Source organism: Notechis scutatus, chromosome 2 (assembly GCF_049901735.1).
Source record: "Notechis scutatus isolate UNSWTSFEM ecotype Mainland chromosome 2, rNotScu1.2, whole genome shotgun sequence".
In the NCBI taxonomy this organism is placed as follows: domain Eukaryota; kingdom Metazoa; phylum Chordata; class Lepidosauria; order Squamata; family Elapidae; genus Notechis; species Notechis scutatus.
Window position 1 is genome coordinate 157248298 of NC_142010.1, and position 19648 is coordinate 157267945.

The 19648-nt window shown below is 39.4% G+C and overlaps 1 protein-coding gene across 3 annotated transcripts in view; it reads left to right on the top strand.

Annotated features, from left to right (window-relative positions):
• TRIP10 (thyroid hormone receptor interactor 10) overlaps positions 1–19648 on the top strand; it is a 63927-nt gene that overhangs the window by 31755 nt on the left and 12524 nt on the right. For all 3 annotated transcript variants that reach the window (XM_026679549.2, XM_026679551.2, XM_087957000.1), the window contains exons 2-9: positions 7348–7463; positions 7839–7895; positions 9367–9514; positions 11182–11244; positions 12356–12460; positions 13164–13292; positions 16313–16459; positions 16923–17126. In XM_026679549.2, coding sequence (XP_026535334.1) covers positions 7348–7463; positions 7839–7895; positions 9367–9514; positions 11182–11244; positions 12356–12460; positions 13164–13292; positions 16313–16459; positions 16923–17126 — 969 coding nt within the window. The remainder of the gene's footprint in view (positions 1–7347; positions 7464–7838; positions 7896–9366; positions 9515–11181; positions 11245–12355; positions 12461–13163; positions 13293–16312; positions 16460–16922; positions 17127–19648) is intronic.

Consider the following 19648-nt stretch of genomic DNA (forward strand, 5'->3'; position numbering starts at 1 on the left):
CTAGGAGAGGGGTGGTTCTAACTTTCTATACAAGTATCTGATTATTTAGTAAAATAAAGCAATTCTGATTTGCATTGGAACAGTAGTGATAGTGAGTTTGGGATGGGTTTGATTGCTGTGAGCATAATTCACAGACCCTTTTACTTTATTTTTAAACATAAATTGTGGAACAGAAAATGCAGTGCAATTCTGAATATCTGAACATATATTTGGAGAGGTGTTGCCAGTTTGGCTGACATATTCATATTGCTAATATTTGGATAGTGGTCTAAAAGTAGTACTATTTGAAAAGCAAACTTATAAATCTTGAGGTCAATCTTATTCTTTCCTTCTTCCTTTAACTCTGCATTATATGTTAATGGAGAATTGGTGAGCTGCTTTGACCTCCACTTATAGAATATTAAAGAAAATTGAACTACATTGAATGCGTTCAGGGGTTAAAACTAGGTTATTTTGCAATTAATCTTGTATATGCAAATGTAAGCTTATGGGGGGGAATTTATATGGTAACACAGAAAAAGATTTCAAAATGAGCTTGTTCTTTACTAAGAAATCTGTGTCAAATTTCCTTTGTTCCAGTCAATGAATTCAAAATGTTTCCATTAATGATTGGCAGGTGAATTTTAGCACATTTCAGATATGCTTGCCTAAAATATGTCTTATGGGCTTCCTAAATAGCAAGTATGTTTAGGACTATTGTCTCATATTATTATATTATTATCATATTATTATATTATATTATTATTATTAATTAGCCTTTTGCCATTTATTTCTACTTCAAATACTCTGCTTCAAATACTTCAGAAACTTTGCCATTTCAATAGTCTTCCGATTTACCTATCAGCAGAAAAGTTACCCAAATTCTTTGAATTTCTTTCCACTTTTAAACTTTGGATTCTTTACCATAAAATTATTTGCCAGTTTCTTCTCGTTGCCATTTTTCTCTTTCTCTTTTTCTGAATGATAGGCAGGTTGCAATTTCTCCATGTTTAGCTCTGAATTGAAGTGAAATTAACACTGTTAACTCATCAGCATTATTAGGGATGAATGTGTAAAATCTGACATAGATATGGTGATGGTAGGTCCCAAACTTATCTCTTGATGTTTGACAAATAAACTGTCAGAGTGATTTTGAAATTATGTCTTAAATCTACACTGGAACTCATAGTACAAAATTTCTTTTGGCTAAGACAATCGTATAAAATGAATTGGCAGTGATCCAAGGATTCTGTCTGAAATTGATTTGCTAGATGTTTATTTATTTTATTTATTTATTAGAATTTGTCAAACAAAAATGAGAACAAGAATAAAAATACAATGACAGAGATGATAGGCACATTAGTGCACTTATGCACACCCCCTCTACTAACCACTTAAGTATGATGTAAGGTCCATGGAAGTCAGTTTGTAACTGAAACTGAAAATTTGTAGCAGAAACAACTGACTCAGGTAGAGCATTCCAGACTGACAATTCTATTACAGAAATCATATTTTTACAGTCAAGTTTAGAACAATTTACATTGAATTTAAAGTGGTTGTTTGTTAGCGCATGTATTATTACGATTAAAACAAAAAAAGTCACTTATAGGTAAAACATTTCTACGTATAATTTTGCATGCAATACCAAGGTCTGACCGCAAGTGACACAGTTCTAAGTTATCCAAACTGAGAATTTTGGGCCTAGTAGCATAGAGAATTCTATTGTATACAGGAGAGTGCAAAACGTTTCTTGTGAAATACTTCTAAACCCATTCAGTTGTACTGATGTCAGATATATGTACTGATGTGAGGTTTATGTACTGATGTCAGACATTTATACTGATGTCAGATATATGTGTCTGACTACAGATTAAAGCTATCTTATCTCTAAAACTCTGAGACAAAAAGCAAAAAAAGAAGACTTAGGAAAATTATTTTCTTAAATGTTACTCAGTTTATTGATGATTAATTTACACTAGTAGGAAGCACATAACTAGTGGAGATAAAAATCTTTCCTTATCTCTAGTAAGTAGTTTGAGTTGGAATTATTCCCAGTTGAGGTGATGAGTCCAGAGCCACCCTTCAGAAGAATTATCTGTGACAAAGCCTGTTGCTTTCTCCTTCCATCCTTTTAAAATGATATATGTAATAATAATCAGGATAACCTAATTATAGCCCTGTCTATGTATTTGCACATAAATTCTCAGCTGAGTGCCTTCAGTGCATAGTTCCCTTGTATCCTTAGCTGCTGTCATCCTACACATTTGGAGAACACCAGATTGGGAAGCCCAGAGGATTAAACAGAAAGCATGTCTCCTGCCCTTCAAAATGCCCTCCATTTTGTAGGAAGCCCTACAAGAAGCCCTGTGGCAACACAGATCACATCCTTGTGTGAATGTTTCAATAAAAAAAAAATCAGTGAAACAAGATATAATGTTCTTATATATTAGTGAATTGAGAAATTTAGCATATTGTCTGAACCTTATAGCAAGTGGTAAAGTCCATCTTTTTAAAGTATGTTTTAAATGTCTTTTTATAATGAACTCCATTATATAAATCTGCTGTCAGTTTAAGGGTTGTTTTACATTTGCATTATAAATGCAGTCAAGATCTAAATCGGTTCCCACTGTTGTGTTTTTCAAATTTTGGGGACTACATTTCCATTTTCCCTAGCCAGCATGGCTGATTGCAATACCGGTTGCAGAGGGATGGGAGTTGTAGCCTGATTCATCATGAAATCACCAGATTTTGGGAAGGCTAAGTGATTAAGTGAAAAAGCATGAAGCTAAAACCATTCATTTTAGCAATTGTTAAGATTTTTCCTCTTATTGGATGCAATACAGGTAGTCCTTGACTTACAGCAGTTCATTTAGTAACTACTTTAAGTTACAACGGCACTGAAAAAAGTGACTTACGACCGATTTTCACACTTACGACCATCCCCATAGTCACGTGATCAAAATTTGACCACTTGGCAAGTTACTCCTATTTATCACAGTTGCAGTTCCCTGGGGTCATGTGACCCCACCTTTTGTGACCTTCTGATAAGCAAAGTCAATAGGAAAGCCAGATTCATTTAACAGCCATGTTATTCACTTAACAACTGCAGTGATTCACTTAACAAATGTGCCAAGAAAGGTTGTAAAATGGGTCAGAACTCATTTAACACATGTCTCACTTAGCAACAGAAATTTTGGACTCAATTATTTTCATAAGCCAAGGATTACCTATATTTCTTTGCTTTTCATGTCTCTTCTGAAACATTGTTCTGGTAATGATCATAATACTGAAACGTTGGTTTTCCTCCCAAAATGGCATTTAGATGACAGCCAGGGGAAGTGTTGCTGCTGCTACATAACCTTGAGACATATGAACCCCCCTATCATCATTGTCTAGTCCAGGGGTCTCCAACCTTGGCAACTTTTAAGACTTACAGATTTCAACTTACGTAATTCCTCAGCCAGCAAAGCAAAGCAAAAATTCTGGGAGCTGAAGTCTTAAAGTTGCCAAGGTTGGAGACCCCTGGTCTAATCTAGAGGAAGCTGATAACATATACTGTACTGAGGATATTCTTGAGGAGAGAAAGGAAGCATCCAGAAGGCAGCTCCTTTTCTCTATGCCCTGCATAGAGTTTGTGCATCTCAAAGCTTCAAGAAAGTATTGTATAATTTATACCTGTAGCAAAATGTAGTCTGGATTCCCAGGAGGGAGGAGCTGCATTCCAGACAACCAAGACACAGCAATGTTTGGATAGTTTGGTTGGCAGAAATAGGATCAAGTCAGCCCCTCCCTAGAGGTTCTCAGAATATATCTGTAAGGATACAAGTAGTTGTTTTAGCTTGGCAAGATTTCTGCCTGCCTGCCTGCCTATCTATCTATCTGATTTTTTGTGCCACCCATCTCATCTGTAGGTGATGAACAATAAAGGAAACTGCTCAGAAGTAACTCTTTGTGTCTTTCTTGGTTTTTGGAGCCTGACAATACCAATCATTCAAAAGAAGGGAAGAAATTTTGCTATCATTGTTCAGTGAAAGTTGAGTTACCCAAAAGAGTCCGGAGTCTGAATGCAGGATCTGGACTGCCCACTCAAGATGCTGTAGTTACTAGCTATGTTCCAAAGTAATTAATTTTAAATATTGGAACACAATGCATCCTTATTTTCAAATAAGTTTTCAAACAGTGGTTTGTTTTATGCATTCAGGATGGAAAGGGAACTTGTTAGAAATCTTCCTTAAACATTGCCCAGCTGCAAGTAGTTAGTCTTAAAATAGGGTGCCAAGTAAAGGAAGTGAAAGATTGCCAGATGACTTTGGTGGACTCCAGAGCTGAGAAAAAAACATCCCCCATTCAACCCAAGTTCAGGATGGTTTACTCCACCAGCATTAGTGAAAATCTGTTCCTCAGCAGATGCAGCTTCCGTATTAAGAATTAAAGGCATGTTTTTCTCACAGTGATTGGCATTTTTCAGCTCTAAAGCCTACCCATTGCAAGTGCCTCAGAGCATTTGTCATGTGGGCATCACTTGCAGGCAGGGGTGGGATTCAAATTTCTTAACAACCGATTCTGTGGGCATGGCCTAATTTGTGGGTGTGGCTTGGTGGTCATGTGACTGGGTGACGTGGCTTGTATGTAAATATTATAAATATTTATGTAAATATTGAATTTTTTATTTAAAAAAGAGCAATTCAGGCAAAGCAGGCAGGCAGATTGAGTTGCTCACAGAATTACAGATTCACTTAGAGATCTATGATTCTGCAATCTGCTACCTGAGTCTGCACTGAAAAATAGAAGTTTCAATCCTAAGGAAGGTTCAGCTCTGCTTTTAGATAAACTAGAAAGCAAGAAATCCGACAATTTCCTGCTTTCTAGGTAATCTAAATCTCCCGGCACAGCAGAACAGCTGATGGTTGGGGGGGGGAGGAAAAATAGCAACTTGCCAAGCGCATGCAAGTTGAATGGCACGCATGTCAGGTAAGGAATGAGTGGGCGGGGAGGACCAGCCAGTGGTGCGATTTGTTGGTTCTCTGAACTGGGCAGAATCATAACAACCGGTTCTATAGAACCGGACCGAGCAGGTAGAATCCCACCCCTGCTTGCAGGCTTTACTCTAGAATTGCTGTAGGTTTCATGCTGGTCTGAAAATAATGCCAAAGAAGGAATTGGAGCCATCCCTCTTCAGCTGATAAGGTCCCAAAATGTGGAGAAGAGACAGGGCAAGGGGACAATGTTCTGTCCTCTGCTATCTCTCTTCACATCCTTTCCACATTGCTTTGGATGTGAAAAAGAAACCAGTTGGAAGAGGCTAGCTGCAATTTTATTTTAGATCTTCCAACCAGAGTTCCCTGATTTATTGAGGTGGCTTATGAATGAAATGCAACAGAATGTGTTGGAAGCAAAAGAGTGGAATTCATATTAAAATATGAATTCATATATTTATTTAATTTAAATATGAATTTAATTTCTTATGCCTAAATATTTGCATTGATATCTCTGGTTAGAAAATGTATCATAGAATTGGGAAGTGACACTCTCTAGATCTCATAGATAGCAGCTTGCTGTGATAGCTTTTATGGAAATACTAGTAGAATTAATCAGGGATGAATTACTTAATAGAGGCAAAATGTTTTGGATATAGAACATAACTAAGTTGCTAATTGTTTTTATAAAAATAGCCATTGTGGTTCAAGAATTTTATTAATTCAGATTTAGAGTACTTGAATTCAGAGTACATAGTTTACTGTTGGTTTGAACATTAAATCATGTCAATTCTTTTAACACATTTGCAGATTGCAATATATATTTTGTTTCTTCTCACAAACCTATTTAGTTGGAGAGCTTGAAACGAAGCTTTTTCAGTTTTAAAAGGCTACATGAAAAGAAGAACAAGAGAATGACCAACAGCCAGGTGGATGGGTTCCATTGGTGTCACAATGTGGACAGTGTTGAAAGACTTGGAGGACCAGGTTGAGGACAGATCATCCTGGAGAAAATCAGGATGCTTATTAAAATTAAAAGGGGCTTGATGGCACATAATCATTGTCAGTTTTAAAAGTCCTGATCCAATTGCTTTTAATTTAAGTTGAGCTCATCATCTGTTGATAAATCTACAATGTTCCTGTCATTTTAGATTTAACATTCTCATGTTTGAAAGTAATTAGTAAAACAAAAAGTGGAGAAGGAATGTCTCCTATTTATAGGAGGGATAGTACTTCAGGGATAATATTTGTCCTGTATATCACTTCTAGCTCAGTAGTAGTGCTATGTCCAATATTCCTCCAACTAAATTAAAAACTGAACTCTATTCTTTATGAGACAGGCATATTAAAAGTGCGATACCGTGGCATACCGTCTGCTTTGAATTTGCTAAAGTATTGAAAAACAGAACTCTCTTGAGATAGTAATTCTGCCACATTGATCCTGGCACAAACATTACCATCTGTGATTTGCAAAAATTTGAGAAGATGAAGTGTACATTAGTGGGTGCAAAAAGGTTGGACTTTAATGTCTGCCAGCCACATTCTTGTGAGTTGTAAAAATTCTTGTGAAGTGTAAAACTCACAAAAGTTCTGATTTCTGGTTAATGTCATGTGGTGGTGGGGGAGTTATATAGGAATGTAGTGTATTGTTTCTTAAATACTATTCGGTATAATAAGTTGAGGCACAAAAACCCTGGGCCCTTGCTTAGATGTTTAGTAGCATGAAAGACAATGAAGAATTTGCAATGTCAGCTTGAATTGTGCTGATGTGAGTTGCATGATGAGTAGAATGACCCGCCTTCCCCCTATTTTCCACCCACCAAGCCTAGAGAGCAGCTAGGCATTAGGTTTTGTGCATTGAGCTGCAAGTGGATTTTATCTTACGTTAATTAGGGACTCCACAGCCATACTGCAATACGATATGGGTATGGCTAGAACTGCAAAGGTTTCCACCAGATTGTCATTTTTATGGGACATGACAAAATGATTAAATACAAGTGGAAGAAACCATTAGAACTGTGTATTATACATGTATTGAAGATTGGTTTTTGTCTAGACTTGATTACTTTTATGGATACAGTCCCTGGCATGCCACTCAGAGGCTGAGTGCAGCCCTTGATGTAAAAAGCCAAGTTCTTGACTCAAGACTCTGACTAAAGTCTGGTTGTTTGGGACAATAGTGTTTCAAACTGTTATTTGCATGTTTGGTTATTGCTTTTCTTTAACTCGTAGTTTTCTTCCTGCACAGAATTCTTTTAGTGAGTCCCTGCTGACGGTCACCCGTTTTTATAATCTCTGCCAGGCCTTTGTGACACAATCTGTTTGGGTCACAGAAAAAAGTCTGTGGGTTTTCAGCCTCATGGAGTCACACTTCTCCCCTCTTCCCCTTCAGGATCAATTTGACACAATTGAGCGCCACACCCAGTGGGGCCTGGACCTGATGGACAGATATGTCAAATTTGTGAAAGAGCGGACTGAAATTGAGCAGACATATGCAAAGCAGCTGAGGTAAGCGTGAGGGACTGCGGGTGGCAATGGGGCTGACAGATACCTGGATTCAGGTTTTAGGGAAAGGAAAGACTTTTCCTTATGTAGAACTTACATAGTTCAGTTCAAGTAGACTGGCTATCTGATATGTGATTTGAGATAGATGAAATGTAGAGAAAGTAGGAAAAGTCCTATTAAATAAGAATTTTATCTAGGCTGGTATATTAACATTTCCATCTAACAAAGTCCATCAGCCCGAAGCTGCTTAAAAGTCTAGTATTGAAGTGTAATTATGTCTGAATGGGGCAGTATATCTTTTTAAAGTGTAGGTATGAGTTCACTCTTGGTTCCATTTCAGGTCAATATTGTATGTTATGCATGTTGTCTCCTTTGCAGAAATCTTGTAAAAAAGCACCTTCCCAAGAGGACATCTCGAGAAGATCCAGACACAAAGTAAGCAGTGAGCATATGAGTTTAACTGCAACGAAGCCAGTGCTGTACATACTTCCAGCAGACAAATCTTGTCTGTTTTTAAATTTGAGCTTAGCAAGACCTGGGCAAGATGACTTTGCAAACTGTTCAGAGCAGCAGTCCTCAAAGGAATGCCTAGGGGAGCAGCAACTCATGTGATCCAAAGTTGCATCCACTTTGCAGAACTAGTATGTGCACCAGCAGGAAGAGAGGCGATGAAAGGAACATTGCAACAAAAACCACATGACTTAACATACTTGATTCTGAGGTTTATAAATATGAATGAAGACCTGTGGGACTCAGCATTCCAGTCACTCAGTGAAATTTAGCATTGGTTAATGTTATTGGACTGACTGGGCAGCTCAGCAATCTAGTCTGCATATCCAGGAAATGGATTTCTTGCTTCAGGAAGTAATTTCTCTCCCTCTCTCTCAATGTGTATGCTTTAATTATTGATCTTGCAATTCAGATTTATCACTGGCAACTGCTTTTTTTATTGATTGTACTTAGTATGTATGCCCATGTTCTGATGGCTAATATGAGTAAAAAAAGCGAAGAAAAAATACCTAGAATATAGTTCTTACATAATTCTAAGGGTGCATCCAGGAAAGTTACAAAACTTTGCATAAAAACTAAAAACCTGTGTCAAATCTTCATTTTCTTAATAAATTGGATACAGGCTTTACCCATAGGTGTGTTTGTGTGTGTGTGTTTAGACATAAAAGGGACATATAAGGGATATGGCTACATTCAATTCAGACTACCAATATAGTTTAGATGCATTTAGTATCTTTGTGGGAGATCAATACATTATTAACATAAGAATAGCAAACAAAATTGTATTCTGTCTCTAGCAGAGAATGAGGAAATAAAAACAGTTCAAAAATAGTTCTGCTACCCAGCAACTAGTATTCTGTGGTTGTTCTGTAGTAGTCTTCCTTCTGAAGAAATATAAAACCATTATGGCCAAGAGCAGTTAGTGGTGGATCTTCAATAAACTGGTTTAATTCCTTTTTTAAATCATCTAAGCTAGTGCCCAGCTAAAAAACGTACATCATTTTGCACCATATTCCATGCATACATGTAGCTGTTTTTGTTAGCAATATGTTCAGAAGAACCACTGTCTCATTAAGAAGGAATCATTTATTGATAAAGGGAGAAAACAAGTCCTGCCTACTTTTTCTACATTCCCATGCTTTAAAAAATGTACATGTTCTCCCTCCCAAGTTGTCTCTTTACTAAACTAACTCCCAATTTTAGGAATTTCAGGGTTGTCCTTATGCCAATTCATATCTCCATGCTTGTTCTTATCACCCGTATCTTCACTGAAGTATGAAGGACTACACTTCCATTTTCATGGAAGTATAATCCTGGAAGTTCTTTCTTGTTTTGAGGAGGAGGAGAGTGTTCTTTGTTTACAGGTTAAGTTTAAATAATTGTCTTTTCTTTGTAGGTTTTGTCAATACCATGCTTTCCTTCAAGTGGTGAAGGAGCTGAACGACTTTGCAGGCCAACGGGAAGTCATAGCGGAGGACCTTCTAGCCCAGATCTGTGTGGAACTTTCCAAGGATTTGCAGGAGCTGAAACAGGAAAGGAAATTGGTAAAATGGTTGGGAAATGAACTGTGGTAGCAAGGCATCCAGAATGGTAGTTCAGCTAGTAAGGTGGGGGACAAACATCAGGCTTTGATATCTTATGCTTTTGGCTTGAGAGTTGCATATTTTGATCTCTTCGACATCTTTATTGTTGATGGTTCACTGAGAATTTGGTGTCTGTAAAGACTGATTTTCACTTTATGCCTTTTAGTGGAGGTCTGTCATTCATGGAGGCCTTCCATGCTACTTCCCTATTGTTGGTAGTTATTGCTCCTTTTTGTTTTTCTAGATTGTTTTTCTAGATATTTTATTTGTTTTGTTTTTCTAGATGTTAATGATGCTTGCATATTGCATTAAACACTAATATGTTAAACAGGCCACAGTAACTTTTTCAGAAAAGTAAATATGCTATTTGACCAAGTTCTGGTTGGTTTTTCCTCTCTTTTTAACTGTTTTTGTCTTGCACCGCTATTAAGAAATTTCGACATGATATTAAAAAAAAACCTTAGGACAAAGCAGGAAACAATAAACAAATTATGTGTTTTGGCTTGCATGCTGTAATAAGCCACAGTTTCAGTAAAGAAGATAACAAATCATAGCTTCAAAGTCTGCTTTATTGCCCTAAAACGAACCATAATTTTTTTCACCAGTCTTAATTACGTCCTTTTATGATCCACATCTTCAAAACAATGTGAAAGCGCAGGAATGTTTTAGAACTTTGGGGGCGGGGGCATGCAGTGACTGATTGGGATAGTGCTTTCTAATTTATGAAGTTTCAAAAATTGCTTGCCTGGTGGCATGGAGGGGGCAGCAGTTTGAAAGAAAAACTGCAGCTATTTATTTTAAAGATGTAAGAATTCCAATTACAGATCTCAAATGGCACAAGTTGTCATTGTGTGATTTTGCTCTCAGAAAGATTTCTGCAGTGCAATAATAGAATCTATTTGGTCTTCTGGTGTGTTCAAATTTAAATAATCCTTCTGTGTAGGAATTATAGCAACACATTCATTGTTACTGTAAAATAAAGAGGAATGATTCCAAGAACTTCCCAGAAAATGATGAGGATTCTTTTCTGAATTGATAGGATTTCTGATTCCTTGTAATAAATCTTGTTGCCAAACTCCTCTCTTGGCAAAGTTGCCTTTGGATCTCTGAGACTTTGAGTGGCTAGGAAAATGTTATAATAGCAATTATTCACAATTTGCTGTTCAGGTGCTTTATTAATGCAGTATTTAAATATTTATTTTATCATTTATTTAAAGAGTAGCTTATATGTATTTCCATCTCAGTGGTATTAGATCTCAGATCTGGAAGAATGCATGAATTATAGATATTAGTATATTATCAGTGCAGGATCCTCTCATTCATCTCAGGTGTTTCATATATAGATATTCCTTAAATATTCCCCCTCATTTTTCTACAGTATTTCTGGAATTTTAGCTGTAGATATTCTTGGAGATAAAATATGTAAATGAAAAATAGATTTCATAAGAGCAAAAGCCAGTTTTGATGTAAAAGAAGCTACAGAGTTATTTGTTGTTGGAAAGTTCTTTGAGTTTGATTTCTGGGGTTGTTGAAGGTTTTACTCAATGGAAGTCCCAACTCAATACGTTGGGAGTTCAAGAACTTTTCATAATGATTTTCTTTCTCTGAAATTCCCTTTCACTTCCCAGTATCTGCAAGAAGGCCGAAGGGCTCAACAACAGCTAGAGAATTCCTTCAAGCAACTTGAAAATGTGAGTTCTGATTTTCCCTCAGTAGTTTAGATAAACATTCAAGTTGTCTTTGAAAACTGAAAACTTGTTTGTTTTCAGCTGTGGAGGACACTGTTCCCCCCAGAGGTCTCCAAACATTTTGTGGATGGAAACATTGCTTGGAAAATAAATGGAGCTTTTTTTATTCAAGCAATCCAATCTTTTAAAAATGTTTAATTCCTCTATCCAATCTTTAAAAAATCCTTGGAGAATTCATGGATACAAGGAAACAGTGACAACGTCCAAAGTGCATGTCAAGGGAGAGAGGAGGAATTTTAGGCTGTTGGTCCTAGAAAGCAGCTCTGTTTTAGAAACTTCCAAGACTTTCTGATCTCACTTTTCCCAACCTGATGTCCTCCAGATGTGCTACATCTGTCACCCTGTAATCCCTATAAGGTAGTTGTAACTCAACCCAGCTTTCAGCACAAAATTAAGGGAAGCTGTTATAGAGTTTTGTGTATTGATAAAATAATCATTGAGTTGGTTTTCTAGTGAGAAAACCCCCATTAAATTAGTGTACAGCTTTTCAGAGACAAAAGCAAAATCTTTCTCTAGGATTGTTTTCACTGATAATTTTACACTAACTTAGACAGAAAACTGTAGCAATTCTTGTCAATGCTTAATGTTTTCAGAGTGTGCCTTTTTGCACGATCAAAAATAAATGTTCCTATGATTGAATGTTTCTATTCAAAGCATCAGATTTCCATAAAGTACAAAACTGCACATCATCAGAATGTGTGTCTCTGTGTAGACTAAGCATCCATATTGAACAAAAATGCTACAAAAAGTTGTATTTCCGGTATACAATACCCCTGCTGCTCTTTCAGCTTTGTTTTCCCTAGATTAGTTCTGTTTGCTTCCTGAGTTGGGGCAGAGGCCAATATAGAACCCCTCATCCCTTTTCCAGTTCTTTTTTAAAACCTCAGAATGGGTAATCAAATCAAGCCTTAGCAGTAGTTGTTCCATAGCTCAAGCAATGTGTCTGTTACTGAAATGGTATTTCATTATTCAAGTCATTCCCACTAAGCCAGCAAAGGGAAGGCATAGCAGTGGGCTGCAGGCAAGGGCAACACTCTGCTGCTTTTCTTCACAGAGCAAACGCAAGTTTGAACGTGACTGCCGGGAGGCTGAGAAAGCTGTGCTGAATGCAGAGAAGCTGGATCAGGACATCAATACTACCAAGGCAGATGTGGAGAAGGTCAGCATCTGGACTGGGCTGCTGATTCCCATCCCCAGGGGTAGTTATGGGGACTTGTGTAGTGGAAGTGATGATTAAGATCCTGACTCATTTGTGCTAAAACCCAGGAATGGAGCTCTGCTGTTGAACTTTCTGCTGGTTATGCTGGTATTACCTTTCTAAACTAATAATGGCTTATTTCCCCAGTAAGTCATAAAACCTGAGGCATATCTGGGGGAGAGGGGGGAATGTGCAGAGAAAGAATGATGCCAATTTATGCCAGCTACTTCCCCTTCCCCCCACCGTTCCCCCCAAAGCACCAAGAACCTATTGTCAAAGCGGTCCTTTGAAGTCCCAGATGCACTGGACTTAGATCTTCCAGATGTAATGTTATGTAATGGTACATAAGTCACTTCTAGTTCCGTTGGAAGAAAAGTTTAAAAATGCAGACTTTAAAAAAAAAACTCAGTTCCCAGAATCTTTGCCCACATTATTCAAACTTTTATGGGGGGTTTTAGCATTTGGGGTTTGGAGCACCGGAAGAAAGTGGTCCTTAGTTCTAACTGGTAGAAACTAGAGTGCTCTTGTTTCCATCTGGATGATCATTTGCTACTGAGGACCATCAAGCACTGAGGCAAAGAAATTCAAAGCTGGATTGTATTCTTCACTTGTGGCTTTGCTTGAAATAAGGTTTTTCTCTCATCATTTCCCCAACTTTTTCCAGGCCAAGCAGCAAGCCAACCTGCGTAGTCACATGGCCGAGGAGAGCAAAAATGAATACGCTTCATATCTTCAGAAGTTCAATCACAATCAGAACCAGTTTTACTTTCTGGAGATGCCACAGATCTTCAATGTAAGTCTCTAAGCAGCTTTTACCATTTTTTTTCTCCTGAATTGATGCCCTTTTCTGTATTAAGCAGTCCCTCAAAGTAGTTTGTACAAGCAGTAATAATGATTGTGCAATAAAAAATGTATATCATCCACTCTTAAGTGCTTCTAAAATAACCGTAATCTGAAAGACGAACAATAGGAACAGATCTAAGAATTAATCAAACAGCAGCTAAAGTCATGGGATCAGTTCAAATATAAGGATTACAAAAAACCTGGAAAAGGAAAACAAAGATCTGCAAAGGTCATCAGAGAAGTCCAGGGGATTATATTTCATAGCTCCCACCCTGCAGGCAGTTCCCAGAATAGGAGGTCCTAGAATGGCTCTCTCATCCTGACTCATAAAATGAGAGGCTTTTTTTCCGCCAGTGTCTCAATCTGCTGCCAGAAAAATACTGTGGTGATCAGTAATTGTAACTGTGATCTTGATCACAAAATTCCTCTTGGGCTAATAAAATATGTGGATTTCATGTCCAGATGCTCACGTGAAGAAGTGGGTCTTTGAATATCATTTAAAAGTGAGGAAACAGCCATACTTCCTATCAGAAAATATTTCCTCATGGAGGTATTCTCCTAAGAAGGTCTTCGCCCTTGGGACTGTCTGGCAAGCAGGTGGTCTCTGTGGACCAAAGCAGAGAATCTAAGTGAGCATAGAGCATGTAGCTTGCCTCGCATTGGGAGAGACCGTATTAAATGTGTAGGAAGAGCTAGTAGCCCTCCACATGCGACTGTAGTGAAGCCTATTATGGTTGATAGTTGTGATGGTTGTAAAACAGGTCGTTCACATTACCAACACAGCAAAAAATCCTGCAGAAACTGAAGACCTAGGCTATAAACTTTATAATGGGTGATCAGTACTGCAAATGTGTCCAAAAACCCCTTTGGAAACCGATGCAGCTCTTGAAAACTAGTTCAGTTCAACGAGGTTTGGCCTTTTCATTCCAACTATAGTACCTGAGTAATCTTCAAGAACAGCTTCAAGCATCATCAACAAGCTCACGAGGGCAGGGCATCTTAGTCCAGGAACAGCCTTATCTGGATTGCCAGCTGTGAAGCTGGGCAAAGCTTCAAGCCATGACTTTCACTTGTTGCAGGAGTAGTTAGTTCAGGTATCTTCTAGATCTTGGACCAGTTTGTGGGGAAGTGCAAACCCATCAAGAAAAAAGATGGTGTTGCCCCTGGATACAGGTGATTCTAGCCACTCTTATCTTGCTAGGATTAAATGTAAGGAACTTTGTCTGGTCCAGCTTCCCAGACACTGATGCACCCATGGTATCTCCTGCCTAGTCCTGGGTATCATCTCCTCACCAATGATTCTCTAGAACTGACAGGTGACATCTCCCAATGGTTTTACAGGAACTGGGCTTGGCTAGTCTAGTAAAGAGAAGGACCAGGGGAGACATGATAGTGGTCTTCCAATATTTGAGGGGCTGCCACAGGGAGGAAGGGGTCAAGCTATTTTCTAAAGCGCCTGTAGGCCAGACAAGGAATAATGGATGGAAACTGAACAAGGAAAGATTTAACCTGGAAATAAGGAGAAACTTTCTGACAGTGAGAACAATGAACCAATGGAACACCTTGCCCTCAGAAGTTGTTGGAGCGCCATCACTTGAGACTTTCAAGAAGACATTGGACTGCCATTTGTCAGAAATGGTGTAGGGTCTCCTGCTTGGGCGGGGGGTTGGAATAGATCAGCGGTCGCCAACCGGTGGCCCGTGAGAAAATTTTGGTGGACCACAGAGAAATCACACCCCCAGAGCACCCCCCCCCCAAAAGCAGTTAATTCAGGCTGCGCAGAAACACAAGGCTGCTCAGCCCACATGGCCCGCAGGAACCCACCCTGCCCACTCACTCCTTACCCAGCAAACTTGTCTGCTAAGTTGCTATTTTTCCTTTTTCCGACCATCATCTGTTCTGCTGTGCCGGGAGATTTAGATTAGCTAGGAAGCAGGAAATGGTTGGATTTCTTGCTTTCTAGCTAAGCACAGCTGAACCTCTTAGGACTGAAGGTTTGCTTGCAAACAAATTCAGACATGAGTGCAGACTCATGGCAAGCAAATTTGAGAGACTGAGAAAGCCGATGGCAGATAGATAGATCACTGAATGATTCTGTGAGCAACTCAATCTGCCTGCTTTGCCTGATTTTGTGTAAAAGTTGCTCTTTTTTTAAATAAAAAAATCAATATTTACATACATGGTGTGTTGTGAGTTAATTTTGTGAGTTTGCTTGCTAGCAAATTTTATGTGACAGACTGAGCTAGCCAATGGCAGATAGATAGATTTCTGAATGAATCTGTGATTCTGTGAGCAACTCAATCTGCCTGCCTGCTTTGCCTGATTTTGGGTAAAAGTTGCTCTTTTTTATAAAAAAAATCAATATTTATATAAATATTTATAATATTTACATACAAGCCATGCCCAGCCAGTCACATGACCACCAAGCCACACCCACAAATTAGGCCATGCCCACAGAACCAGTTAGTGGTCCCTGGGATCTAAAATTATTAGTTTGGTGGTCCCTGAGGTCCAAAAGGTTGGCAACCCCTGGACTAGATGACCTACAAGGTCCCTTCCAGCTCTGATTATCTGTTTTGTATTAGATGTTAAGTAGAATGGAGGAGAGGCCCAAGTCCTGAGGCAACTCACACATAGGCTCATACATGCTACATAGTCTTTTAGTTAATAAGTGATTTTGGAAACTATTGTGCTGCACAGCAAAGCAACATGCCCTAGTATCAATGTCATAATTCTTTGCAGAAATATCTAAGGGGCCCAGAAACATTACATTGGTGTGTTTGAAACTATTCTGGGGTCCATCTTAGCTTTCTTGTCAGCTTGTTTGTGACTGACCATATCCATTGTGGCTACTATTTTTTGAATAAGAAAGTTTCTTGTAGTATTGTCTAAAGCAACAGCAATTGGGTATTGTGAATAATCCTCATATCTCAGTTATTGTTAGTCCTTTTTTTGTTGCTTGTTTTCTAGAAGATGCAAGAGATGGATGAAAGACGGACGCGGCGTCTCAAGGGAGGCTATAGCATCTTTTCAGAGATAGAACAGCAGGTCATGCCGATCATTGGCAAATGTCTGGAAGGCATGAAGGCAGCTGCAGAAGTGGTTGATGAAAAAAATGTAGGTGTCTGAAGATACCTTATTCTTCCGTGTATGGTAGAGGCTGAAAAGAGTGTGGATTTTTTGTTAACCCCAATCTTTCCAACAGTAAGACCTAATATCCTTTGCCTGGAGAAGTTGGGGTTGTTGCTTTTTTTTGCTGACAAATATGTTTTCTGCCTTTGAATTATGGTTGTGCTTAGAAACAATCCTGTTCCTGGACAGGCACCAGGAACTTATTTTGTTTAATTAAAAGGTATTTGATTTCTTCAACATTACATTTGTTCTTTGACCTTTACGTGAGAAGATACATTTAAGCTACTCTTACGATTGCATGACTGAAATGGTGCTCTTAGATCCCATTTCTTGGTCAATATGGAGCTTTGCTACTAATCTCTGTTGCAGGCTCACTTAGAGCTGGGTTGACAGTTTTTATGTGAGCGTTTTCCTGTTTTATTTCAAAAAGATGCTTTTCTTCTGTTAGGACTCGCAAATGTTAATTGAACTGCACAAATCAGGTTTTGAAAGGCCAGGAGACATGGATTTTGAAGACTTCAGCCAACCCATGAACCGCACCTCTTCCGATAGCAGCCTGGGAACTCCCCGGGGCACACTGGATGGCCGTCTGGATCCCCGACTGCTAGGCAAGAACAAGGGAAAACGCTGGCTCTTCAGCAGGAAGAATAAGGTGAGGATCGATGTAGAGGGCTGGCAGCATCCTGAAGGTAATTGAGAGCGATGGGTCTTCTGACAACTCCCTCTTAATATCTCTTGGATTCACAGACCAGCAGTATCTGGGGTCAGGGATGGAGGGAAGGAAGAGGATAATCACAGTGTTTTGTTGGCATGTTTGAATATTACTCTGAAATCCAGGATTTCCACTGCAACCCAATTGCATTTAATTGCCCCTGCCTTTCAGGCTGCTGGCCTACCACAGCAGATTTCTCAGCTGAAATATCCTATGGAAGCCTGCAAGTTACCATACTAACACTCATTGCCACCTCCATTCATCCTTTGGCTGACTTCTTTCTTCTTTCCAGTTGTTGGCACTAGTCCTCATGAAAGAGCTTCCTTTTCTGACTTTCTAAGTCAAACCAATGCTGCTCAGGAAAATCTGGGCCAAGACAGAGTTTGGCTATTACATCTACTGCTGGAGGGCCTTAGCTAGAAAATCCCTTCCCTCTCCGCCACTGGATCTCATCAGCCTCCTGTCGCTCACTGTGGAGGCCTTTGGAAGCCTGCCCTAGAATGGCATATTCCAAGAAGCCATTCCCAGCTGCCCCTGCCTTTTTCCTGTAGTCCCTAGATGACCCCGTGGGCTTGTGTGCTGGAGATGATGATGTCAGAATCCAAAGGCTGCTTCAGGGAGCTCTCGTTTTGTTTCCTACTAATTTTCCCCAGAGGTTCCTTCATAGCCTTTGCGAGGACACTATTTCAGCTGGCCTGTGCTTTAGCAAAGACCTCCTTTTTCCATCCACACAGGGCCCCTTTTTCCCACTTGCCATGGCCATCTAGAGTCCTGAACTCTCTTGCCTTACATCTGAACTGAGCGTGTTCTCCCACCCCCTATCATTTTAGTTCTGCCGTGCAAATGTTTTCTTAGTCACATCTGTCCTATTAATCTTGCAATGCAGATGCTGCACAAAAGCCAAGCTCCACGGCCTTTGCTCACATCTATAATTGGCCTCTACTTTGCCTACATCTCTGTTTTCCTACTGCGTAATTTCCTCCGCGTCCTCCTCCGCATTGCCTCCTTGCCTCTGTGCATATGTGAACTTGGGTGCCTTTTGTCCTTGACTATTCACGAATGACTTCAGGGCAGGAAAGACAAAATGGCATTCCTGAATTCTCCCCTAAGGAGCTTGCTAAGCTGCTTTTGAGCCTGCAAGAGATACCTGGAGGATGGTGCAGTAGTGATTCCTTTCACTTTCTAGACTAATTACTGTATTTCAGAGCATCCGGTTTATAAACTGTCCCAAATTACTTTCTCTTTCCCTAATAAATTATATGAGAGAACATGTACTCAGATAACAGGCACTCGTTAACTTGCAAGTCAACATTAAATAAAAATTTGCCTGTTTAGTGTGCATACAATTACCAAAGCTTGGCAAACATTATAATTGATAAAGCTTTATATTATTAAACATGAGTTCTTTTGGGTTGCCTAAACAACCTTAAGTCAGTACATATTGTCTTTGTTGTACTACAGAAGGGGGTGGAGAGGAAGCAGCCTTGCCTAAGGCAAATATAACCAGTTCAGAAGTGAGAGGAGATTTGATCAGTCTCATCCTGCTAATATAACTCAATGCTACTTGGGTTGTTCTCTCCTACTTAAGAGCATTTTATCTTGTCAACAGTGTTTCAAGAGATTTTAAAGCAAAACGAATAAGTTCTTTTGAGCTGAACAGGCATTTCAACATCTATATCCATCTTAAATTGGCTGCAGCAAAGATGGACCTGTATTGACCTTGGAGAGAAGGCAGATAGTTGGGTAGATAATGAGCTTCTTTTAGCCTCAGCACCTTCCAGATATGTGGATTTCAACTCTCAGAATTCCTCATATTGGTGGTTTTGTTGTACCTCCCTGTGAATCATTCCATGAAAAGGCAACAGGGCGCTTCTGAGCGTCTGAAGGTGCTTGTCCAGCACCGCTCTGCAACTCCTTAACACACTGCGCTTTTAATGGCGTTGGGCAACAGCACCACAATCCCAGGAAAGGACCCAAGACCTTGAAGGAGTGAGAAAGGTTAAATGCATGCTCTGGAGTGCTACGCAGCAGTAGCCTCTGGCTCTCCTTAAAGGCTTTCCATCTTTGGCTACTAACATTGGACCTTTTCTCTTCAGACAATAACTTTGAAGTTTAAGGCCAGTTTAGCCCTCCCACATAACAGAGTTTGAGAACCAGATTACCAGACTGGGGGTGGTGGTGGAGGGGAGGCTGTGGGGAGGGGGAGGCAGGAAAGGAACTATGCCATGTTGCCCTGAGATATGTCAATGCCAAGTCAGCTCTGCATCTTGCCACACTCCTCATCTTTTTTCATTTGCTCCCCGGTGACCAGGTGTTTCTGTGCCTTGTGTGCTGCTGTCTCTTCCCCATGTATTCTTGGGTTCTGTTACAGTACATTCCTGTTATATTGGACCTCGTGGGTTTGTAGTTATTGCTTTGTCTGGTGAATGTGGTAGCCGATGTACCCGCTGTTTCTACTGAAA